The following is a 26434-nucleotide window of genomic DNA, read 5'->3' on the forward strand; positions in this document are numbered from 1 at the left end:
TTGTTGATGTGAATACTGCCCCCTTGTGATAGTAACAGGTATGTAAAAAAACAACACAGAATGGTAAATCATAGAAAACTTCAATGAACTGTATTGACTGAACTATGCCATGTGTCATCTTTTGTATTATTAAAGCTATTGTCATATATTATTTTCATTAGCAAACCATCCCATGACAATGGATCGTGTAGAGAAGAACGTTAAGAAAAGAAAATATAGTGAGGATTTTTTACAGTATGGTTTTACCTCAGTAATTACAGTAGGAATTGAGAAACCGTAATGTGTTATTTGTTGTGAAGTTCTATCAGCTGAATCTAAGAAACTGAACAAACTAAAACACCATATTGATAGCAAGCATCCGAGCTTTGCGGGGATACTAACTATTTTAGAAGCAAAGCTGATGGACTCAAGAAAGCCAGACTTGGCACTGGTGGCAAGTACCACAAACAAAACATAGCAGCCCTTGAAGCTTCATATTTGGTGGCACTCAGAATTGCCAGAGGTGAAACCTCAGACCATTCCTGAGGATTTACTGTTGCCAGCGGCCAAAGACATTGTTCAAGTTATGATCAGAGATGAATTCGTTATGAAATTTGAGTGCAATTTCCTTATCTAATGACACTGTCTGCAGAATAGATGACATGTCTGCTGATATTCTTGATCAGGTAATCCAGGAAATTAAATCTGCTCCATTTCCAATATTTAGTATCTAGCTTGATGAATCTATAGACATTGCAAACTGTTCACAGTTACCGGTTTACATGAGGTGTATTAAAGATGGTGACTTTAAAGATGAGTTTCTTTTTTGCAAATCTTGAAATGACAACTACTGAACTCAATGTATTTGACACAGTTGGTTCATTTCCGAAAGAGCATAAGACAGTGATTCTCACCCTGTGGGTTGCAACCCACAGGAACTATATTAAAGGGCCGTGGCATTAGGAAGGTTGAGAACCACTGACATAAGATCTCTTGGGAAAAGGTTTGAGGTGTTTGCACAGATGGTGCTCCAGCTATGCTAGGATGTCCATCTGGATTTCAACGTTTGGTACTGAATGAGTCACCAAAAGTCATCGGAACTCACTGTATGATTCATCGGCAAATATTAGCAACAAAGACGTTGCTACAAGAGATACAAGAAGTAATGAAAAGCATCATAAGTTCTGTCAATTTTATAAAGGCGAGCACTTTAACCAGTCGACTGTTTTTGCAACTGTGCAATGAGTCGGATGCACTGAACAATGCTGTGCTATTTCACACTGAAGTGAGATGGTTGTTGAGAGGAAAAGTTTTAAAATGTGTTTTTGAGCTTCGTGATGAACTCAAAATGTTTTTTAATCAGAAAGCAAGACTGCACTTTGAAGTACTTTTCAGCGATAAAAGTGACCTGCAGAAAATAGCTACTTGGTTGACATCTTTGCCATCTTGAATGAGTTAAATTTATCACTGCAAGGACCCAATGCAACATGCCTCGATTTGTCTGAAAAGATCCGATCATTCCAAATGAAACTTCAGCTTTGGCAAAAAAAGTTGGATGAAAATAAAATTTACATGTTGCTTACCTTATCTGCTTTTTTTTTTTGAGGAACATGACATTGAACCAGACTAAAGGATTACGATGATAATTTCTGTGAAAGAACACTTGCACGTGCTTGCCGACAAAATTTCATAGTACTTTCCAAATCTACCTGTGACACCCCATTTGCACTTGCCAGAAGCTCATTCACAAAGTTGAAGATGTTCCTGAGACAGCACAAGAGGAGTTCGTTGACGTTATTAACAGTGATGCAGCGAGAACTATTTCTTTACAATGCCAGTTACAAAATTCTGGATCAGGTGTTTTCAGTCATATCCTGTTCTGTCTGAGATTGTCAAACAGGGTTTTCCAGCTTGTTGGTTGTTATCAAGTCTAAATACAGAAGTAAACTTGTGGAAAATGATCTTTGTTGTGCTCTTGCAAAGACTGCCCCAAGAATTTCTGATCTGGTGAGAAAGATGCAATTTCTTTCTTTTTTCTTTTTCTATTTTTTTTTTTTTTTTTTTGCAGTTTTTGGCCAGGGCTGGATTTGAACCCACCACCTCCAGCATATGGGGCTGGCGTCCTACTCCTTTGAGCCACAGGCACTACCCCCTAGAAAGATGCAATTTCAACCTTCGCACTGACGTTATTTTTTATGCATACTGTTGCAAAATGTAGCAATGTAGTTTACTATTGTTACATTAAGACTGTTACCCATGCTACACCATGCTTCAAGAAAAAATTTCATTTATTTGTAATTAGAAATAAATATTTCACAATATATAATTACATATTGTTTTTGTGGTTAATCACTATGCTTTAATTATGTTCAATTTGTAACAATAAAAATACATCCTGCATATCAGATATTTACATTACTGTATATTTTCATTACAGTAGCAAAATTACAGTTATGAAGTAGCAATGAAAATAATTTTATGGTTGGGGGTCACCACAACAGGAGGAACTGTATTAAAGAGTTGCAGCATTAGGAAGGTTGAGAACCACTGTTCTAAGGCCTCTCTCCTTGACTTATAGATGGCCATCTTCCTCTGATGTCTTCACACAGTTTTCCCTCTGTATGTTTCCTAATCTCTTCTTAGATAAATAGTGGTCATATTGTATCAGGGACCCACTCATACGCCATCATACACATTTGGGGACACAATTCAGCCCATACAAGGTGGCAGTCTGAAACATCTCTCTAGCACAGCCATCTTTTCCAAGTTTCGGCGTTTCTCTGGAGAAGACATATGAATAACAGTTCTATTAAGTCATAGAACTGGAAAAACCTACATGAAAAATACTTTGTTCTGGCTTCTGAAATCACAATACTTTCCTCTGAAGCCTGTAGCAGCGCCTACTAGGACTTAGTCTACTCCTCTCTTTTTAATATCCTTAGATCGTGTATATGAGTTTTACTTTTTAGCACCTATTTTCTCTCATCTTTGAGTATCCAGCACTTGGTACATGGTATTTGCCAGGAGATAATAAGTGAATTGAGAACAGATGATTTGTCTGTTTTTGAACATTGTCACCATCACAGTTTCATCCCCAACCCTGCAAGAAATGACTGCCTTTTCCATAGTCATTGATGAAGGCTGAAGAGATATTTTATTGCCTCAGGATTTTTTGGACTAAACTTATTCCAATGCCTAAATTCTTTCACTACAGTGATATATTTATGTGCCATTTTTATTAAAGAATGTTATTGCCACAATTTTCTAAGTTGCTTATTATTTTGTGCATTATTATTATTGTTCCCTAGACTTTCTTATTCTTTGCAGGAACATAGGCATAACTACCTTAGAATAGATCAAAACCAAATTTGATAATTAAAATATGTTGCACTTTATGTTATTCACTGTAATTGTAGCACTGTGGGAGATTGGGAAGGATGGATCCCTTGAGCTCTGGAGTTGGAGACCAGCCTGAGCAAGAGCAAAGACCCCATCTCTACTAAAAAAATAAAGAAAAACTAGGCAGGCATTGTGGTGGGCACCTGTAGTCCTAGCTATTTGGAAGGCTGGTCTCAAACTCCTGGCCTCAAGTGATCTCCCACCTTGCTTCCCAAAGTACTAGAATTACAGGTGCAAGCTGCCACTCCTGATCTTGTTTTCTTAATATAAAGATTAATGGATGCTAATTAAAACCAAACTTATCTTGTACACTAAAATGTAGCGTAAGCATTGATAGACTTGCCAATTTGGCTCAAGCAGTATTTAAAAAAATGAAGCTAAGTCTAATTTTTTTGTTGTTAGAATGTTTTATACACAATTAAGTCATTTTCTTTTCTTTTTTTATTGTTAAATCAAGCTGTGTACATTAGTGCAATCAAGGGGTACAATGTGCTGGTTTCATGCACAATCTGAAATATTCTCATCAAACTGTTCAATGTAGCCTTCATGGCATTTTCTTAGTTATTGTATGTAGACATTTGTATTCTGCCTATAATAAGTTTCACCTGTACCCATTCTAAGATGCACCGTAGGTGTGGCCCCACCTATTACCCTCCCACCACCCTAACCTCCCCCCACCTTCCCCTTCCTTGGCCCTTTCCTCATAGTCTTGTGCTACAGTTGGGTTATAGCCTTCATGTGAAAGCTATAATTTAGCTTCATAGTAGGGCTGAGTACATTGGATACTTTTTCTTCCATTCCTGAGATACTTTGCTAAGAAGAATACGTTCCAGCTCCATCCATGTAGACATGAAAGAGGTAAAGTCTCCATCTTTCTTTAAGGCTGCATAATATTCCATGGTATACATGTACCACAATTTGCTAGTCCATTCGTGGGTCAATGGGCACTTGGGCTTCTTCCATGACTTAGCAATTATGAATTGGGCTGCAATAAACAGTCTGGTACAGATGTCTTTGTTATATTGTGATTTTTGGTCTTCTGGGTATAAACCTAGTAAAGTAATTATAGGATCCAATGGCAGGTCTATTTTTAGGTCTCTAAGTATTCTCCAAACATCCTTCCAAAAGGAACGTATTAGTGTGCATTCCCACCAGCAGTGTAGAAGTGTGCCCTTTTCTCCGCACACCAACATCTCTGGTTTTGGGATTTTGTTATGTGGGCTACTCTTACTGGGGTTAGCTGATATCTCAAAGCAGTTTTGATTTGCATTTCTCTGATGATTAAGGATGATGAGCTTTTTTTCATGTGTTTATAGATCATGTGTCTGTCTTCTTTAGACAAGTTTCTCTTCAAGTTCCTTGCCCACTCTGAGATGGGATCACGTGTTCTTTTCTTGCTAATACGTTTGAGTTCTCTGTGGATTCTGGTTATTAGACCTTTATCGGAGGTATAACCTGCAAATATTTTCTCCCATTCTGAGGGCTGTCTGCTTGCTTTTACTTACTATGTTCTTGGCTGTGCAGAAGCTTTTTAGTTGGATCAGGTCCCAGTAATGTATTTTTGATACTGCTTCAATTGCCTGGGGAGTCCTCCTCATAAAATATTCACCCAGGCCGATTCCTTCACTTTCTTCAAGTATTTTATTTATTTATTTATTTTTTTGTTTAATTTCTGTTTAGAGGATCTGTCCAGCTCTGTAAGAGGTGTGTTAAAGTCCCCTGTTATGATGGTATTATCAGATATCATATTGCTCAGACTGAGTAAGGTCTGCTTTAAGAATCTGGGAGCATTTAAATTGGGTGCATAAATATTTAGAATTGAAATGTCTTCTTGTTGTAGTTTTCCCTTGACCAATATAAAGTGACCATCTTTGTCTTTTTTGACTTTAGTTGCTTTAAATCCACATGTATCTGAAAATAAAATTGCAACTCCTCTTTTCTTCTGAATTCCATTTGCCTGAAAAATTGTCTTCCAACCCTTGACTCGGAGCTTTAATTTGTCTTTTGAAGCCAGGTGTGTTTCTTGCAGACAGCAAATGGATGGCTTGTGTTTTTTAATCCAGTCAGCCAATCTATGTCTCTTCAGTGGGGAATTCAAGCCATTAACATTTATTGAGATAATTGATAAGTGTGGTAGTATTCTATTCGTCTTATTTGGTGAGAGTCCATTGCTTAGTTTTATCTTTTGCATCAGTGTGGAGGTTAGGTTCTGTCCTTTGATTTCTGAGTTCTTACTTTGCTGCTGATCCATTGTGGTGGTCAGTGTGCAGAACAGGTTGAAGTATTTCCTGTAGAGCTGGTCTTGTTGTGGCGAATTTCCTCAATGTTTGTATATCCGTAAATGATTTGATTTCTCCGTCAATTTTGAAGCTTAGCTTAGCAGGGTACAGAATTCTGGGCTGAAAATTGTTCTGTTTAAGTAGATTAAAGGTAGATGACCATTGTCTTCTTGCTTGGAAAGTTTCATTAGAGAAGTCTGCGGTAACTCTGATGGACTTGCCTCTGTAGGTCAACCGGCGCTTACTCCTGGCAGCTTGCAGAATCTTTTCTTTTGTCTTGACTTTGGACAGGTTCATCACAATGTGTCTTGGAGAAGCTCGGTTAGAGTTGAGGCGATCCGGGGTCCGATATCCCTCTGAAAGCAGTGTGTCAGAATCTTTGGTGATGTTTGGGAAATTTTCTTTTATAATATTCTCTAGTATGGCTTCCATTCCTCTGGGGCATTCTTCTTCCCCTTCTGGAATTCCTATAACTCGTATGTTGGAATGCTTCATAAAGTCCCATAATTCTGACAGTGAACATTCTGCTTTCTCTCTCTTCTTTTCTGCCTCTTTTACTGTCTGAGTTATCTCAAGAACTTTGTCTTCTACCTCTGAAATTCTTTCTTCTGCATGGTCTAACCTGTTGCTGATACTTTCCATTGCATAATTGACTGTTTCAGTTCCTTCAGGTCTGCTATATCCTTTTTATATTCTTCATATCGTTCATCTCTTATTTGATTCTGTTTTTGGATTTCCTTTTGGTTATTTTCCACTTTATTAGCAATTTCCTTCATTGTTTCCATCATTTCTTTCATTGTTTTCAACATGTGTATTCTAAATTCCCTTTCTGTCATTCCTAACATTTCTATACTGGTGGAATCATCTGCAGTAGCTACCTCATGGTCTCTTGGCGGGGTTGTTCTGGACTGGTTCTTCATGTTGCCTGGAGTTTTCTGCTGATTCTTCCTCATGAGTGATTTCTTTTATCTGTTTCCTTGCCCTAATTTTCCTTTCACTTCCTCTTGCTCTTTAAGTTCTTGTGCCTGTGGAAGTTGTGGGCGGGTTTAAATGGATTGAACACACACGACCACTTGCCGGTTTTCCACTGTTTTAGTCCTCCTCTTGGGGTCCAGAAGTCTCTCGCTGACTCCCTGTATCCTCATAGGAGTGATGATAGGCAGTTCCCACCAGCCAGAGATGCCTGGAGTCCTATATCCCCAGACTCACGGTGCCCAGATGCAAGGAAGCTGTTACTCGGCTGCCATCTTGCTCCGCCTCTATTTATTTATTTTTTTGGCCGGGGCTGGGTTTGAACCCGCCACCTCCAGCATATGGGACTGGCGCCCTACTGCTTGAGCCACAGGCACCGCCCTCTTCAAGTATTTTTATAGTTTCATGTCTTAAGTTTAAATCTTTTATCCAGTGAGAGTCTATCTTAGCTAATGGTGAAAGGTGTGGGTCCAGTTTCAGTCTTCTACAGGTTACCAGCCAGTTCACCCAGCACCATTTGTTAAATAGGGAATATTTTTCCCACCGAATGTTTTTAATTGGCTTGTCAAAGATCAAATAACGGTAAGTAGCTGGATTCATCTCTTGGTTCTCTATCCTGTTCCAGACATCTACTCTCTGTTTTTGTGCCAATACCATGCTGTTTTGATCACTATCGATTTATAGTACAGTCTCAGGTCTGATAGCATGATTCCTCCTGCTGTGTTTTTATTGCTGAGTAATGTTTTCGGTATTCGAGGTATTTTCTGGTTCCATATAAAACAAAGTATTATTTTTTTCAAGATCTTTAAAATATGACAATGGAGCTTTAATAGGAATTGCATTAAAATTATATATTGCTTTGGGTAGTATAGACATTTTCACAATGTCGATTTTTCCCAGCCATGAGCATGGTATGCTTTTCCATTTGTTAACATCTTTAGCTATTACTTTTCTTAAAGTTTCATAGTTCTCTCTGTAGAGATCTTTCACGTCCTTTGTTAGGTATACTCCCAAATATTTCATCTTCTTTGGTGCTTCTGTGAAAGGAATAGAGTCCTTGACCGTTTTTTCAGCTTGGTTATTGTTGGTATATATAAAGGTACAGATTTATGGGTGTTGATTTTGTAGCCTGAGACATTTGCTGTATTCCTTGATCAATTCTAAAAGTTTTATAGTAGAATCCCTAGTGTTTTCCATATATACAGTCATATCATCTGTGAAGAGTGAAAGTTTGATCTCTTCTGACCCTATGTGTATACCCTTGATTGCCTTTTCTTCCCTGACTGCAATGGCTAAAACTTCCATTAGAATGTTTAGGAGCAATGGAGACAATGGGCAACCTTGCCTGTTCCTGATGTAAGTGGAGATGATTTCAATTTAACTCCATTCAATACGATATTGGTTGTGGGTTTGCTTTAGATGGCCTCTATTAGTTTAAGAAATGTCCCTTCTATACCAATTTTCTTAAGTGTTCTGATCATAAAGGATGCTGGGTATTATCAAAAGCTTTTTCTGCATCAATTGAGAGAATCATATGGTTCTTATTTTTTAGTTTGTTTATGTGTTGAATTATATTTATAGATTTATGTATATTGAACGAGCCTTGAGACCCTGGGATAAATCCCACTTGGTTGTGGTGTATAATTTTTTTGATGTGTTGTTGGATTCTGTTTGTTAGGATCTTATTGAGTATTTTAGCATCAATATTCATTAGTGATATTGGTGTATAGTTTTCTTTTCTTGTTTGGCCTTTCCCTGGTTTGGGGATCAAGGTGATGTTTGCTTTGTAGAATGTGTTGGATAATATTCCTTCTTTTTCTATATTTTGGAAGAGGTTTAGTAATATAGGTACTAGTTCTTCTTTAAAGGTTTGGTAGAATTCTGACGTGAAGCCCTCTGGTCCTGGGGTTTTCTTTTTAGGGAGATTTTGTATAGTTGAAGCTATTTCAGAACTTCATACAGTCCTGTCCAACATTTCCACTTCATTCTGGCTAAGTCTTGGTAGGTGACGTACTTCCAGGTATTGGTTGATTTCTTTCAGATTTTCATATTTCTGAGAGTAGAGTTTCTTGTAGTATTTGTTAAGGATTTTTTGAATTTCTGAGGGGTCTGTTGTTATTTCATTGTTACCATTTCTGATTGATGAAATTAGAGATTTTACTCTTTTTTTCCTGGTTAGGTTGGCCAAAGGTTTATCTATTTTATTGATCTTTTCAAAAAACCAACTTTTTGATTTATTGATCTGTTGTATAATTCTTTTGTTTTCAATTTCATTTAATTCTGCTCTGATTTTGGTTATTTCTTTTCTTCTGCTGGGTTTGGGGTTGGAGTGTTCTTCCTTCTCCAGTTGCTTGAGATGTCCCATTAAGTTATTAACTTCTTCTCTGTTTTCTTCAGGAAGGCTTGCAGTGCTATAAATTTCCCTGTTAGGACTACTTTTGCAGAATCCCAGAGGTGCTGGTAATTTGTGTCTTGATTGTTGTTTTGTTCCAAAAATTTGGTGATTTCCTTCTTAATCTTGTCTATAACCCATCTATCATTCAGCATGAGGTTGTTTAGCTTCCATGTTTTTGTATGGGTATGTAGGTTCCTGTTGTTATTGAGTTCAACTTTTATTCCATGATGGTCTGAGAAGATGCAAGGAATAATTTCTATTTTTTAAAATTTGCTGAGGTTAGATTTGTGGCCTAGGATGTGGTCGATTTTGGAGTATGTTCCATGGGCTGATGAGAAGAACGTGTATTCAGTTTTGTTGGGATGAAATGTTCCGTAGATGTCTGTTAAGTCCAGATTTTGAATGGTTAAGTTTAAATCTAAAATTTCTTTGCTTAGCTTCTTTTTGGAGGATCTATCCAGCACTGCTAAAGGGGTGTTTAAACCTCCAGCTACCCTGTATCCCCGAAAATAAGACCTAGTTACAGGAAAGATAAGACGTCCCCTGAAAATACGACCTAGCACATCTTTGGGAGCGAACCTTAATATAAGACACTGTCTTATTTTTGGGGAAACAGGGTAATATGGAACTGGAGGAAATCAAGTTGCTCATGTCTGTTAGAGTTTCTCTTATAAATTGAGGTGAGTTTTGGTTTGGTGCATAAATAATAATTGAAATATCATATTGAGTATTACCTTTATCAAATATGAAGTGTACATCCTCATCCTTCCTTATTTCTGTTGGTTTAAAGCCTGTTACGTCTGTGCATAGGATTGCAACGCCTGCTTTTTTCTGCTTTCCATTTGCGTGGAGTATAGATGACCATCCCTTCACTTTGAGTCTAAATTTGTCTTTTAATGTAAGATGTGATTCTTGTATGCAGCAGATATCTGGCTTAAGTTTTTGTATCTAGTCAGCCAACCTGTGCCTCTTCAGAGGACAATTTAAACCATTCACATTAATTGAGAATATTGATAAGCCTTTCGAGAGTCCAGTGGACATTTTTAATCCTTTTTGCGACTGTGGAAGTTGGAATTTGATCAAAATTTTCTGGGTGGGTTTACTTTTGTGGTGGAGGATTACACTGGTCTTTATGGAGGATAGGTCTGAGAATATCCTGGAGAGCTGGTTTAGTTATGGCAAATTTCTTCAACATGTGAATGTCATTGAAGTATTCAATTTCTGCGTCATAAATGAAACTCAGTTTAGCTGGGTACAGGATCCTGGGTTGAAACTTATTTTGTTTTGGGGAATTAAAAGTCGATCTTCTAGCTTGAAAGATTTCAGCAGAAAGATCTTCAGTTATTCTAATATTCTTGTCCTTGTAGGTGAAATTGATTATGATGTGTCTGTGGGATGTCTTATTTGGGTTTAGTCTTGCTGGAGTTCTGAAACTGTCTGCTATCTGAATTTCAGAATCACTTGGCATGTCTGGAAAATTCTCCTTCATAATCTCATGCAGAAGAGACTCTGTGCCTTGTGAAGCCACTTCGTTGCTTTCGGGGATCCCTATCAGATGAATATTGGTTTTCTTTGAATTATCCCAGAGCTCTCTGAGAAAGTGATCTGTTTTTGCCCTCCATTTCTCTTCCTCTTTGATAGTTTGGGAGCGTTCGAAAGCTTTTTCCTCAATATCAGAAATTTTTTCTTCTGCTTGCTCCATTCTGTTACTGAGAGATTCTACTGTGTTTCTCAGATTTTTGATTGCTGCAACTTCTTGTCTCAATGTGTCAAAATCTTTGGTCATTTGGTCTTTGAATTCATTGAATTCTTGAGATATCTTTTGCGTTAGTGCTTGGAATTCTAATTTGATCTTATTTGCTATCCATATTCTGAATTCGATTTCTGACATCTCAGCTATTTGTGCATGGGTTCTTGTGCTGTGTCTGCCCCACTGATCCTTGGGGGAGTTGATCTACTCTGATTATTCATATTGCCAGAGTTTTTCTGTTGATTTCACCTCATGATTGTTTTTCACCATTGCCTCTGGCCGTCCTCAAAGTTGGGGAGGTGTCTCTCCAAGATTAGACCCCAACAGGATCACTGTATTGTTGCTGGATCTTTGTAGGGAGTGACCCTGTGTAGTTCCTTTGGGGCTGCCCCATCCAGGGAGTTCTGGTTGTGGAAGCAGCTCCGGAGTGTGACACACCCTGATCCAGCAACAGGGCGGGAGGTGGTGCGCATGGTTCTGGGAGTACCTGGCGCCCAGTGACTTTGGCACAGAGAGCCCAAGGCTCCAGCAGTCTCTGGCCAGGAGAAGGGCTCTGTGAAGATGCAGGAAGGGCTCCAGAGGGCATGTGGCTACCAGAGTCCCTGGCCAGACGAGCCGGCCAGTGTGGAGGCAGGGAGGGTACAGGAGGGAGAATGCAGGGTTGTGCGGCTCCCGCAGTTCCTGGTCAGGGCATGCAGAGGCCCAGCGGGCTCAGGTCGCCGGTCACGGGTTGGGGTGCAGTTCTTATCAAGGTCCGGGCAGAGCTAAGCCCAGGAGTTTGAGGTTACTATGAGCTGTGACACCACTACCCAGGGCAACAGCCTGAGGCTCCAATGTGCCAAAACTGGTCTCACTCTGCCCCTTAGGGTTAAGGCTGTAAGGCAGGTCAGTCCCCGCCTGTAGGCTGCTCAGTCACTAGGTTACCAACTCCTGCCCAGTCCTTGCTCTGCAACCCTGAGGGTGGAGCTTGCTGGGGCAGTTCTCTCACAATGGCTCCCTGAGGCCCACAGCTGAATACTGTTAGCTCCGTCTGGCTCAGCAGCTCAGTCTGGGGCCCTAGACAATAGCTGTAGTTCTCCGCACTCCTGCTCAAGCTCTCCCCAAGGCAGTTCAACTGAGTACCAAGTCCAAAAACACCGAAACAGTTCACAGGTAAGGCCTTTGTTGTTTGTAGTCTCACTGCTGCTTGTACTTGTGGCTGCTGGCGGGATTAGGTCGATCGAACACACATAACCACTTGCCAGTTTTCCACTGTTTTTGTCTTCCTCTTGAGGTCCAGAAGTCCCTTGCTGACTCCCTCCTGGCGGTGACTAGCTTCTGGAGAAAAGTGTCCACCATGGTGTCGAGAAGCTTCACCCTCGAAACAGTAGCTCCATGTGGCACAGGTTGAGAAGGCGACCCCTCAGGCCTGCTCTCCTCAGAGAGTCTGCCCGCCACAATTAAGTCATTTTATTTTGGCCTATAATCAACCTCCTCAGGTGTAATGAGAAATCTATTTCAATATACAAGTTCAATATTCTGTTTTGTTTTTGTTTTTTTAAAGAACAAAACTTCTGTCAGCTTGTGTGCCTGACCGACTGTCTCCATCACAGCCTGGTGCTGGCGTCTGAGTTTGCTCTGTGTCTCCTTCTTTGTAGGGCTCTAACCCAGAGGCCACTACTGGGCTATCCCCACCCTGCCAGTTCTCTGAGGTCCTTGGAGCCTCAGACATTCTCCTATCTCTTCCTTTTGTTCTCTGTACCCTTCATCTTACCTTTTAGTTATGGTATCTGTTGTATTGGTTATTTGTCTTCTGTGTCTTACCAAAATTGTTTGTTTTTAGAGCAGGTGACATGCTCTTGGCCACAGAGGCAGTGAATATTAGCATTGCACTGTTTGGCTGCCTTCCATCAGTGAATTCAAACACAAGTGGAACAAGGGGGTGGATTGTTGATGGGCCCCTTCTCAGAGAAGGCTGCCCTTCAGAGTATCTCCCCTCTCAGCACCTGTTCCATTATCAGGACAGCTCAAGGGCAGTGGTGTCCATCCTGACTTGGGAGTGCTCAGGGTTTTCATCCACATCTCAGTCCTAGATTAAATGATGTCGGGGCACTTCTGTGGTTTCCGCCTTTGGTGTCCCCTTTCACTCCTAAAGCCCTGTGATGATGGGAGTGTGCATATCAAAGCAGGATGGAGAATGCTGTTAAGCAGATCTGGAAATTCAGCCCTGGAAGACTTGCCTATGTGGCCTAGAAAGCCTCTTTCCAGAAAACCACTGAACTGATAGCAACATCAGTACCAGTATATTCAAAGTTGTTCCTAAAGTAGTTCTAGCACATATTCAATTCCCTTGTCTTAGATGAAGCCACTGAAAATTTTGACAAAAGTAGATATCTTTTCAAGCTATTGGTCTCTCAAAAAAGGTTTTATGGACTCAGAATTAGTGGTCGATGAATAGTTTATTTTCATAAATTTTAATAAATGTTGTTATTTCTAGAGCTCATTTAGCAGTTTGAATTAGAATGAGAATATAATATTAAGTTTTTCTTCTATGAGGAAAAAGAAAATTAAAATTAAAGGGGAAGTTGTCAATACTGCTTATATTTGCAATGCTAACACCTGGTGCTACATTCTTTCCTTTTGCTTTTTTCTTTAGGTGATTGAAGACAGCACTGGAGTCCGCCGCGTGGTGGTCACACCCCAGTCTCCTGAATGTTATCCTCCGAGCTACCCCTCAGCCATGTCTCCTACCCATCATCTACCCCCCTACCTGACTCATCACCCACATTTTATTCATAATTCACACACGGCCTACTACCCACCTGTTACTGGACCTGGAGATATGCCACCTCAGTTTTTTCCTCAGCATCATCTCCCCCCCACAATATATGGGGAGCAAGGTGAGTAGGGTATTGCTGTGTCAGAGACAGGCTGTGGCATTTGCATAGTTTGAGAGAGGAGAGGAGCCCTTTGTCTTTTCTGTGATGAGCAAAGGTAGAAAAGGCTCCATGCTATGAGGGGCTCATAGGGAATTCCCAGCCTTCTGTGTCCTTAACTGTATCTTGGAAAAATTACATTGTGTGTTGTGACTTTCTTCTTTCTATTTTCCTGAAGTCTGTCCCTTACTGCCATACCACAGAGATTAAGAAAAATAATCTTTTTATTTTAGAAAAGAGGTGGTGATTTACCTATGTCCCCCTGTCCCGTCAACACGTTTTCATGTGAGAGGGGCCTGAGGCAGTATTTGGACATGCTGTCTTTCTGTCACTCATGTGGTCCTCCAGTGAAGGGAAGATTGAATGGTGTTCTGTGCCCATTTCCAAAGTCTGAAGACTGTGAAATCTCAATAACTTTAGGTTTCCTGAATGTTCTGTATTGCGATCTTGGCAGAACTCAGAAATCTCCTTGCTGTTGATGTGGCTCTCCCAAACCTGTTTTTAGTTTAAGACTAGCCATTAGTGCAGCCACAATTTCATTGGCTGTTACTCAAATACTTACCTTGAAATGAAAAAAGCCTCAGAGCTACTGACATTATATCTTTTTAAAGGTTTTGGCCTTTTTGGTTTAGTCGAAAGCTCTTCTCTATCAAAATGGATACCAAGAAACCAGATAAGGGAGGGTAAAAATTAGACTTTAACCTCTAGAACTTTGCAAAGTGATTGTTTTTCCCCTTAAGTCTGACTATGAATTCAAGCATTTATGTTGGTTGAGAAAAATTGTATAAGAAATTCCTGTTACACTGGAGAAGCTTTTAGCAAGTTATCCCCTTACTTTTTCTTATCAATTACACCTGCATAAGTATTTCTCTGTGTGTTCATCTCACATTGTAATTTTTTCTTATTAACAACAACCAAAAAAATTGAGATGGGCTTTTTAAGTGAAATATCCTGTTGTAACTTAGATATACAATTTGATTTGAAAAAATTTTACATGATTCATGTTAATCAGGTACTTTAATAACGGGGTGTTGGGAGATGATAGCAAAACATGAAATCAGTACTTGGATTTCACAGCAGCACTATTGTCTTCCTATTGAAAAAGCTGAAAAACTTTAATTATAATTGTTTAAAAGTAGGTTAGGTGGCGATAGCTCAGGCCTGTAATCCCAGCCTTTTGGGAAGCCAAGGCAGAAGATTCACCAGTCTCTATTGGCTTATAAATAAAAGGCTATTTACATATTCTTACCTTAGTTATAACTGTGCATACCCAAAAGCAATTTAAACATTAATTTTCTAAACCATAAGAGCTAACAAAGTTCTTAACATAGTTTAAAGATTTTTATGTTAGTGCCCACAGTGAATATGTTAAATCTTACCTGAGATGCATTGTGACATTCAGAACATTTACTGTCCTCTGGTATATTTTGACGTAGTTTATTTAATTATACATATACTCTTTAAGTAGATTTGTTTTTACACATTTTCTAGTGTAAAATCTTTCTCTTATGAGGATTTATTTTTTAAAGATCTTCCTTTAGCTATATGAACAGAAAGGAAGTAAAAAGTTTAAAAGTACTAGAGTCACCCTGGAGTTCAAAGTCTTTTGGAGCTTTACCACTAAACAATTGAAACATAAATCATTAATTATTTAGAGTGGCCGTACATTTCTGATATGCCTAGAACAGTCCTGGTATAGGTCTCTTGTCTATAGAGATTTCTTGTCTAAGAAATTATGAGTATTTCCTTTTCACGCTCAGAAGTGTTGAGATTTCGGTGGTAATTTAATGGTCTCTCTGTATGTGAGGGACCCTTTTTCTTATAAAGATGTAAGGGGCTTACCTCTGTGTTATACATTGTCATTTTTATTAATGCCCAAATATAATTTTATTCTGATTTAAAATTTAAAATTTAAGATAAATTTTCCCCCTAAGATCATAAGATTATTTTGAAGGCTCCCATTTATGGAGCCAGGTGACGTTTTATTTTTGATTCACCTCCTGCTATTCCAAGAGAGAAGTTTGAGACTGCAACTGAGGATGTGCAGCATCAGATTACAAAGCTGGCTCTTATTTGCCCCTACACTTCCTCCTTGGACATTTCCCCCAATTCTGTGAACTCTGATTATTTTAATGGAAATTTCTCATTTCCTTATTTTAGTAAGTTTTGTTCTAATGTTGACTCTTTTGGATGCCACAGACAACTTATATTCTGGTTACTATATACTTTCTGACAGAAATGTTATTCTGTCTGCAAGGATAAGATACTTTTAAGTGTCTTGATTCAAAGTACACTTTGAAAGGAAATACTTTATTTTTTCTTACTTTTTAACGTACTAAAAACATTTTGACAGGTATTCTTCATTATTAAGGAAATTCTGAACACACAGTATATATTTTAATGATTGATTAAAAACTTGATTGGTTGGAAATGAATGGGAATACTTTAAATATGTAACGTATAAAATACTTCCTTAAAAAAACTTTTATCCTATATTTAGTAATACTTTGGCCTTCTTTTATATTTTAGACTTATTCTTTCAGTGGCCAGATCGTTTGCATATTTAATAATTTATTATTGAAATGTAGACTGAGCATGCATTTGTCATAATCACCCACTTTAGAAATTATACCACTCTATGGAATGTCAAGCTACATCACCCGGGAAGACCAGTATAGCAAGCCTCCGCACAAAAAACTCAAAGACCGCCAGATCGACCGTCAGAACCGCCTCAACAGTCCTCCCTCTTCCATCTATAAAAGCAGTTGCACAACAGTGTACAATGGCTATGGGAAGGGCCACAGTGGTGGCAGTGGTGGAGGCGGCAGCGGTGGTGGGCCAGGAGTTAAGAAAGCAGAGCGGCGAGCAAGAAGCAGCCCAAAGTCGAATGATTCAGACTTACAAGGTAACGCTGGAGACATCTGCCTTAAAGCATGAATTACTGGGACAGGGACATCTTAAAGAAAACATCTTTATACATGAGAACTTTATTTTATGTTGGTTAGTTTTTCTACTAAGCATGTTTGGGTATACCTTCCCTGACCTGTTTCTCAGAGTGGAAAGAATATTGCATCATTTATTTTTTATTACTACATGGCAGAAATACTACTTTTTGGTCACATGTGCCACATAACTTTCTATTTAATCTGAAAATGTTTTCACATTAGCCCATTTCTTTTGTTTTGTTAGACAGATGTGGAAGGAATTCAAAATAAAATAATTTTTCTAAGTACAGGCTAGTTGAAATCTCATGATACCAGATATAATTAGTTCCAAGTTTATTATTGTATAATAATAAATTTATGTTACTAAACTGAAATTTAATTTCTATATTTCTGTTTAGTTTCAGACTTTAGTTATTGTTCAATGCCATCTTTTTTAACCCAAGTCAAGTATTCAGAGACCAAGACTGTGATGGAAGAATTGGGGTTACCACATTTAGATCAACAGCAGCTCAGAAGGCATTTTCTTTTTGTAGGTTAATCTTGTGGCTATGGATCAATTGGGAAGGAAGATATATGTGTTTTAAATGAAGTTTTGGGGTGAAATTTAGAGACAACCTATTTTGATGTCTCAAGGGCAAAAAAGGCTTTTTTTATAGGCATAGAGATGATTGACTTAAGTGAAGCAAAAGAAGGTAGCTGAGTCTACAGCTATAAATTATTGGAAAACATAGACAGGAGCAGTTGTAAAAGACAGGGGAAGAACTGACTGATACTCAACATACCTGCTGATTCCCTACTGCAGCTTATCCAGGTGGAAGCAGGGATGGTGTCTGTGCGAATGTGCTTATGAATGAGAAAGGTGAAGGTCATGTGTGTTTGGGTGTCTGAGGAAGACAGGCCTCTGACTGGTTCGAGGAAAGTTAGGTAAAACCAAATATTGGCTTCAGTGTCCCCATTATGTGGGTGAGTGAATCAGAGCATGAGATGAATAGTAAGAAACCGTGCAGTGTGAGAGCACGTTCTCTGAGTGTGGCGTGCATTCTTTTCATTTTGTTCATTATTCTTTTCTCTGTTTTCCAAATTTTACGTACTGGTTAGTTATCATACCTCATTTTTAACAATCCTTAAACAAAAGACAAGACAAGTATCATATTAGAGACTGAAAGTTCAAGAGGCTTTCATAATAACACTTCAACCATAGCTGTATAATAGAATTTATACCAAAAAGTTAGGGTTAAGTTTTTCTAAAGGGAGTTTTCATCCAAAAAAGGATGTATTAAACTGTCCAGACAGCTTATGAATTTTGAAGTACTTTGATTACTTGACTCATTCTTTAATAATTTTTGCCCTGCCTTACACCAAAAATGATTTAAGGCAGATGACAGATACATATAATAGAGGCAGGTTAATAAATCTAAGGAAGCATTAGGGGCAAAAAGATAGATGATAAGGGAAGGAAAATAAAATGAAGGAGGTTAAAGTTACCACAAAAATTAAGGCAATTATGGATTAACTTTGGCAAAAATAAATACCTTTCTTACGTATACAGTTATTTCATATCACATGTATCGAAATGTATACGCTGCATAAGCTGCTCTGTTTTTTAATATTATAGTTGCAAGAGAAGAAAGGGATTTGCATTGAAATCTACACAGAAGTATTTGCTAATATACATAAGTATGTTCAGAAGCATTTTGGCATCATACCTTATGAGAGAAAATACTTGGAGCACGCTGGACCTTTACTATCATGTGCAATACATGTTACTTTGTTGGGCAACAGTGACATCACTTTTGCCTTGGGCTTCTGGGAACATGGTGTTTCATGATAAAAAGGAGAACAGATTTAGTTCAAACTTAGTTTGTTGCTCCTGCTCTTGTCAAGTTGCCCCTCAGACTCAACCAGAGTTGTGCTCTCAGTGTGCTTGGAACAGAGAGTTAATGGGCTGTTGTTTGTGCACCCTCCCGCCTTACAGTTGGAAGCTGAGGATTTGTGTACGGGATGAAAATACATGTTCACCCAAATAAGTGGAAAAACTTATTTCCACCCCAAAACTTGCATATAAATGTTTGTAGCAGCTTTCTTCATAATGGTCAAAACTTAAAAGCAACTGAGAAGCCCTTTAGGAGGTGACTACACTGCGCAGCCACCTGGACAAAGGGAGCGTGGTTCAGTCCTGAACGCAGTAAGCTGCTGACACGGCTGGGTGCGGTGGAACCCCGGCGTGCACGCTCCTGAGTAGAGGCCAGTCTGAAACACACGGTGCGCCCCTCTGCGTGATGTTCTGGGAAAGGCAGAACTGTGGAGACACATGGTGAAGAGATTTTGTAGTTTCTAGGAGTAGGTAAAGAACGAGAGACACAGGCAAGACGCTGAGGATTTGGGGGCAGTGAAACTTGTGTGTGGGCGCCTGGATCCACGTGGAGGGTGGGTGCTCGTTGTTCTGTGTTAGTCCGGAACTACAGGATGCAGCATCCCAGTGTGAACTGCGGGCTGGCGGTGGCGAGGACGCGCTGGCAGCTCCCGCTGAGGACACGCGGGAGGCGGGGCGTGTGGGCTCTGCTCCTTCTGGGTTTGGCTGTGAGCCTAAACTTTTCTAAAAACAAAGCCATTTCAAACATAATACATATGAAAGGAGATTGAGGACAAGTAAGGTGAAGGCAGAGGGAGATGTGGGTCAGGTGCACAGAGGCCTCAGTAGTGTCCGCCTCAGAACGTGGGTGCCGGCTCAGGGGACCCCCCAAGCCTTCTTCCTGCCTCCCTGTCAACGCGGGCTCTCGAGTTCCCGAGCGTCTCTGCCAGAGCTCGCCACAGCCGACTTCTTAAATAATGTTTGAATTTGCAGTGGTTCTGCTTAACGTTAAACTGCAATTACTGCTTGTGCGCTGCCCTGGGTAGGCCTGTGTTGGGGGCTACCCACGGCGGGCGCCTGCGGGCTTTCTCTGTTCTGCCTAGCTCCAGTCGTCCTCATCTCCAGAGGAGGCCAAGCCCCTTACCTTATCATTGCCGTGTTTTTTAGGGCATCTATTAACATTTTTAACATTTCTACTACTTAAAAAGAGCAAAATTAAAAAAAAAAAAACAAAAAACCAACTCCAATTTCTACCTGGTTCTGTGGTAAAACCGAGCATACGTCAGCGAGGCGACTCCGTCGGTGTGAAGGGCGCCCCGCTGCGGCCGCTCCTCAGCCGCGCCTGGGAAGCTCCGGTTTTGACGTCATGTAGTGGTGGTGGGCTATTTTTTTTTTTTTTTTAATCAAAACTTCCTTTGGGGATAATTGTCAGCCAAGAGAGAAGACTGTTAATACTTCCTAGTAGGAGGCACTGAGGACAGTCAAGGAAGGAATGGCTCAGTCAGTTGTGCGCAGTGTGAGGTGGGGACTTTGTTCCATTCACCCCTCTCCCCTCCCTTCTAGTTCTGTGTCTGCCACATAGTGGGCACTGAGTAAATGCTTGTGAAATGAATCCCGCATTCCCAGTCGCTTTGTTTTCCAGAGCAAGACTTCTGTTTGAACACATGCGGCTGTTGCACCACTTCCTCTTCCTGGAACTAATTGCTGTATTGCTCAAGGACACCACTCAGGGCTAACCTCTCCTTTTATTTACTGTTACCTTCAGGAAAACAGGCATGACAGAATTTCATAGCACCCTCTGAGAAATAGTGGGTTCCTGTCTCTGTGTAGTCCCTTGGCATTGACAGGGTGATGTGGGCCAAGAATAGTTGGAACATTGGTTTTACACAGTGGTACTTGGCTTAGACTTGGGCTTTGTCACTTGCTAGCTATTTGCCTTTGGTGTTCCCTGAACCTCTGTCATCAATAAAATAGATCTTTTAATTTTCATTATTAAATATTGAGAATAGCCCAGCTTAGTTTTTAACACCGTAGTGTAATGGTAACCCTTACTACTTGCAGGATTCCTGTTGTTACAGATTAGTTTTCATCCAGGGTATCTCCTCCTCAAAACAGACACATCTCTGCTCTCCCATCTGATACCCCCTCCCACCCAACAGCCTTGTCCTGTAAGCCAGAACCCGTCTTCCTTTGGAAGCTGAACCTGCACCCTGACTACTGCTTCTGAAAGCTGCTTCCAGGCTCCCAGGAGAGATTACCACTGTGCTAGAAATGCACCATACACTCTGGGGGCCTCTCTGATAGAACTGGTGCCATATATTTCACCCATCATCTCATCACCTCCTCAAGCGACTCTCCCAGTTCTGAAAGAGAACATCCTTTATCATAGACCCTGTCATTGGTGTCTCCTCAAGTATTTTCTATGATTTCCTTTGCTCCATTTGATCCTTAAAAGGCCTCCCAAAGAGCCATCAAATGTTTTAAGACGTGTGGTTATTGTGGGTATCCATTTCCCCCTCCAGCCATCATCCATGTTAACTAAATAAGATCTGAACATGTCACGAGCTGTGAACATGCTGCTGCCCTCCAGCCTGGGGGATGGAGTGGATAGTGTGAACCTCCATGGTGCTCTATTTTGTCCACAGGATGAAGTCTGAGCTGCCTGACGTGGCACAGGCTAGCCTCCTGTGACCCTCAGATTCCCCTCACATCCTGTATTCTGCAACGTTGCATGAATATGCCTCACTCCTCTTGGCCTGTGCTTCTAGTTCCCCTTCCTAGCAAACTCAGTTCTTCAAGAATATGTTCTTCCTCTGTGAAGACTGTCCCACCCAAGATATTATAATGACACATAAATTAGGGAAACATATTTTAAGAATTTTGGCCCCCTTTCTCTTCCACTATTTGATTTTAGATCAGTGCTTAGGCATCAAGTCCCAGGAATGGAAAAATTTGTTCTTGGATGCAGAATATTATGCAAGAGCTGGGGCCTGAGGCTGTTCTGTGGCCAAAACCCAGTTAAAATAGTTAAAGGTAAAGAAGTTTCTGGTGCTCTTTGTTAAGTGAGAGGGAAAGTTCATTCCTTCCATTTTATTCTTGACAAAAACAAAAGCATATGACATGAAGGAAATCATTCAGTACAGTACAGTGAGTCAAGATCCAGGATCCTAAGTGAAGCCCCCTAATTTTCAGCCAATTGTAGCCCCTTTGTCATATATCCTCATAAAGGAGAGTGAGGCTCGATGCTAGTGTTGTTTTGGGAACTACTGTGTTGAGTAAAAATATCCGTTGTTGAGAATTCATTGTCTAATATGAAAAGACATAAGCAATCCCAGTGTGTGTGTGAGTGTGTGTGCGTGTGCACATTGCAGGTGGGATTGGGTGAGGAGACAGAGCACAGCCAGAGTGCAGAGTCATGATTCCAAAAACCCATGTGTGTGTGTGCAGCTGGCACTGCCGAGCTTTCCCTTGGTCTGGGCCCTACCCTAAGAGTGAGGATGTCTTCACATGTTACTCTGAGGTTTTAAAAACATAACAGCATTGTGAGATGGAACAGTTTGTGTTGTAGATTGTATGATATAGTACAAGTCATTTTTCTAAGCCTAAGTTTCTTTTTTAGTAAAATGAATGGCTGAGTTATGGTTAGTGGTTTTCAAATCTCATCAATGAAGAGATTCTCTTTTTTCATCTGTGGGTCTCCAGTTAAGTATAATTTCCCACCCCCACCACTATCACACGTGTGTGTATTCATGCACCTATACGTACCTTGAAAGAAGATAGAATTGGCATTCTTTTGTTTGAGCAGGGCACATGGGCCATGGTCACCATGTTCCCAGGGATCCAGCCTAGGTGGAGCCCTGGTTACCTCAATCTCAGGCAGTCAGCGTGAGCACCACGCGGGAGCTTGTGAGACATGGGCTGCCCACTGAGTAACAATAGTCAAGGCTCCCAGCAGTCAGTGCTTCCTTTGCTATGTTGTTTTTGTTGTTGTTGTTGTTGTTTTTTTTTTGGAGGACAATGTGGACTCCTGGATCAAAATACAAGAGACATGAGACATTCATCTTGGCAGGAAACTAGCAGTTAACACCATCACTTCCATTTCAAACATAGGCTACCAGATCCCTTCCTCTTAGAGTCCTCTGAGTGACTAGTGAGGACTGAGCAGGCTCTAAGGCAGTGGTTCTCAACCTTCCTAATGCCTCCTAGTGCTGCAACTCTTTAATACAGTTCCTCATGTTGTGGTGACTCCCAACCATAAAATTATTTTTGTTGCTACTTCATAACTGTAATTTTGCTGCTGTTACAAATTGTAATGTAAATATTTGATATGTAGGATGCACTTTCATTGTTACAAAGGGGTCGCAACCCACAGGTTGAGAACCACTGCTAAGGTCCTACAGCTGTCTGTGTGTGGGACGGAAGAGGAGGTGGCTTGGAGAGGAAGGCTGTTTCCATAAGGAGCACACTGCTCATTAAAGTCTGCTTGCTGACTTGGGCATTTTCCTGCAGACCCAAAGCTGGAAAACGAGACTATGAATAATATTTTCCTATAGACCCCGATTTGTCAATTTTTTACCTTTACGGGGATTTTGACTTTGCTGATGCAAAGGTAAATTTGGCAGCTCAACGAAGAGGAAACCGTGGTGCCCAAATTTTGCCGGTGAATAGAGCTTGTAGTTGTCTCTGTCAAGTTACATCACTTATCCTATATTTTTGCCTTTTATCCTTTCTCTCTGTATTTTTGTTGCAATCTAGGATGTTTAACATATATTAACAATATGATTCTTTCAGCAGGAAAGATGAGATATTTTTCTCATGTCAAATCAAGAAGTCTTAACTCATTCAATCGTACTTGAAGCTTCACATTTTTCACTTATGTATAAAAAGACAAACAACATACAAAAAAATTCTGAGTTTCTTTTGAGATGAATGTGCAGCAGATGTTTGAGGGCAGAATTTCTGATTAGTTTCTGCCATATGTAGTACTTAGCTCTGTAAACCCGTATTATTTTCTGTGCCCTTTTGCTTTCTTGGGAATAGATCATAGTGACATTTAGATGACATCAGAACCCGTGTTGGTAAAGTACATGTTATCCCAAAGAACCCTGTAAATAGCAGGTAGAAGTGATAATATGGTTTGTTTCTGGTGTATATATAACCTTCAATTTTATTGAATTGAACCTTTTACATGTTATTTTCTCATTTAGCTATATTGAATTCTGAGTTTGACTGGGCTAAAAATCGTCATCACAAATGCCATACTTGGAAGGAAAATATGCACTAGGCAGGGTCTTGCAGATCTAGGCTCAGGCCCAGCTCAGTCCCAACCCAGCTGTGTGCCCTTGGGCATGAGAGTTAACCTCTTAGCTTTATTTTCTTCATGTGTGTATAAAATGGAGGTAATAAAACCCTATTTCAGAGAGCTGTCATAAGCTCTTAATACAAATTCAGACACTAAGTTCTTTAAAAATGTATTGGTGAGTATTGGTAAAGACCATGACATTCTTTTGCTTATGAGAACTGCCTTCCATGGGCTACTTTAGCAGAACCACAGCCTGTGGCCTTCAGAATGCTGAGGGGTAAGACATCCTGCCGTCTGGGGCGATGTTAAAGAATAATGCATGCTAAGGACTTGAGCTAGGAAGGCATTCCAAGGGGCATCCACTCCTAAGAAAAGATTTCTATGACTATTGCTAACCTACCAACAACGTGGTAAGTTTGGGGCAAAAATAAAATCCAGTCCTCTCTCCTCCTCACTTCTCCTCTCCTGGGCTGGATTGTCTAAGTGAGCCTGAGCAGTGGGGTACAACAGGCCGTCTTGACTTGGTCTTGACACAGTTTGAACCAGCTTGCCAGCTCAACAGACTGACCCCTCTAATTTACTTAGCTGCATATTGTAGGTGTTGTAAAAAAGATGGGGGAAGGTTATGTGGAGGTGACAACAGCTTTTCTTTCTTTAGTTTACTAACGCCCACATTCCTTGCTCTGGATAAGCTAGCTAGGCAACCCAGTAAATTTCAGTCTTCCACAATATTTCCTAACACCCTGAAAGTTGACTTCTGCTTTCTGTGGGCTGTATAGACCTGCCCTATTAACATGGTGTGGAGGGTTCTCCCTGGGGGGGCGCTGAGGAGGCTGACCACCACATGCTGTGTAGAATCAGAAACTACTTCTATTTTTATTAACACACCATCTGAAATAGTGGCAGTATTTGAGATAGTTTTTTGGGCAAATTTCCTGCTGTTAAGTCAACACTGGTTTTGTCATTGTGTCCTGTGTCCCTGACCATGGAATGGAGCTCTCCGCTGCTAGGAAAAGGCAGAATATTGAGTCTCTGGTTTGTTGTGATCACTATTATAATGTGACAATTGTAGTCAATGTGGCAGAAGTGCTGATTACAGGTCACATTTTCTGCAGGGGTCAGCCTTGGTCCTTATTTACATTTAAAACAGTTTCATTCCATTGGTGGGGGGGTCATCAACTGACCCACCCGTTGTCCTGCTTAAATAGATAGATGTTCAGAACCCCCTGACTCCCTAACCCATTGCAGTGCAGCTGTTTACCCAACCAGACACACAGCATAGGAGAACTGTATTTACTTGAAATTCTATCAAGCATTGAGCAAAGAACAGGGTGTGAAGTGTCTCTGGGAAACAGCAGTGATGCCAGCTCAGCGCACTCAGACTTACCAAGTAATAAGTGTCAGTTCCCCTGAAGCTAACTGTACAATTTTCTTAATTTTCTCTGAATTTCCATTTTAGAAAACTCTCCCCCTCACCCATGATCTTAAGGGCCACTTTCCAGCTGTGGCAGAGGAATAAGGCTTTCTGGGGAGAAGGTATGCTCGGGGAAGGACAGAAAAGGCCAGACCAGGCGATGATGAGATTTGTTCCAAGCACAAAGGCAAACTGTGATGGATCAGGAAGACTGGAAAGTGAGGAGTGGGAAGAAATGAGGAAGACCTTGGAGGAATGGTACATTGAAATAAAAGGAAGTGGTAAACATAGGGAAGCAAGTGGAATAAAAGGGGCATACACAGTGTGCAGGGAAGATTAGACGGGCTGTGCAGTAAAGATAATTTGGGGAAAAAACAAGAGGCAGAAAATAAGAGAGGTTTCATGGTTCCATTATTGTATATTCCATTCCTCCCACTAGATTAACATTTTCTGGAGGGCTGGGGAAGCCTTTCTGTCCTGTTGTGGTCCATGAACTCTTTTAGTGGCAGGTTCACTGGGAACAAATCTCCACATGGCTAAATCTACTCTTTTCCTACTTGGACTTTACTGGCACTTTTGTCCTGTGCTGGGTTAGCGTCTCTGTGGCCCACACATGTTGACTTGATAAGCAAATTGAAAGTGAATTCTTCAGCAGACTTTGAAACGAGTGGTGGTGCACTGTACTGAGGTGTTGGGTTTTTTGAATACTGAAGTTGTTAAAGTGAAATTTTAGAGTTTTTTTGTTTTGTTTTGTTTTTGAGACAGAGTCTCACTATGTTGCCCTGGGTAGAGTGCTGTGGCATCACAGCTCACAGCAACCTCAAACTCTTGGGCTTAAGCAAGTCTTTTGCCTCAGCCTCCCAAGTAGCTGGGACTACAGGCGCCTGCCCCTGTGCCCAGCTATAGTTGGGTGTAGTTGTCATTGTTGTTTAGCAGGCCCAAGCCGGGCTAAAACCCGCCATCTTTGGTATATGTGGCCGGCATGCTACTCACTGAGCTATGGGTGCTGAGCCAGTTTAGAGTTTTGATGTGTATTTCTCCACTTAAAAATGCAAAGTAGAGAAATTTTTGAATTTTTTTATTTTTGGTAAGGGGGAAACCACTACTTCTCTTTTATCCCTGGGTTAGTGTGTGTTTGTTAAAAGCAACCTGCTTTAATCAAAGAAGCCACAATTATTTCAAGTTCTCCTACAAACTTTGTGTACTTTTCACTTTACCTTTTATATGTAATA

At 40.4% G+C, this 26434-nt stretch overlaps 1 protein-coding gene across 4 annotated transcripts in view; it reads left to right on the forward strand.

Annotated features, from left to right (window-relative positions):
* FNDC3B (fibronectin type III domain containing 3B) overlaps positions 1-26434 on the forward strand; it is a 369147-nt gene that overhangs the window by 215061 nt on the left and 127652 nt on the right. For all 4 annotated transcript variants that reach the window (XM_053573184.1, XM_053573186.1, XM_053573185.1 and 1 more), the window contains 2 exons: positions 13410-13653; positions 16313-16594. In XM_053573184.1, the coding sequence (XP_053429159.1) occupies positions 13410-13653; positions 16313-16594 (526 nt within the window). The remainder of the gene's footprint in view (positions 1-13409; positions 13654-16312; positions 16595-26434) is intronic.

Source organism: Nycticebus coucang, chromosome 20 (genome assembly GCF_027406575.1).
Source record: "Nycticebus coucang isolate mNycCou1 chromosome 20, mNycCou1.pri, whole genome shotgun sequence".
In the NCBI taxonomy this organism is placed as follows: Eukaryota; Metazoa; Chordata; class Mammalia; order Primates; family Lorisidae; genus Nycticebus; species Nycticebus coucang.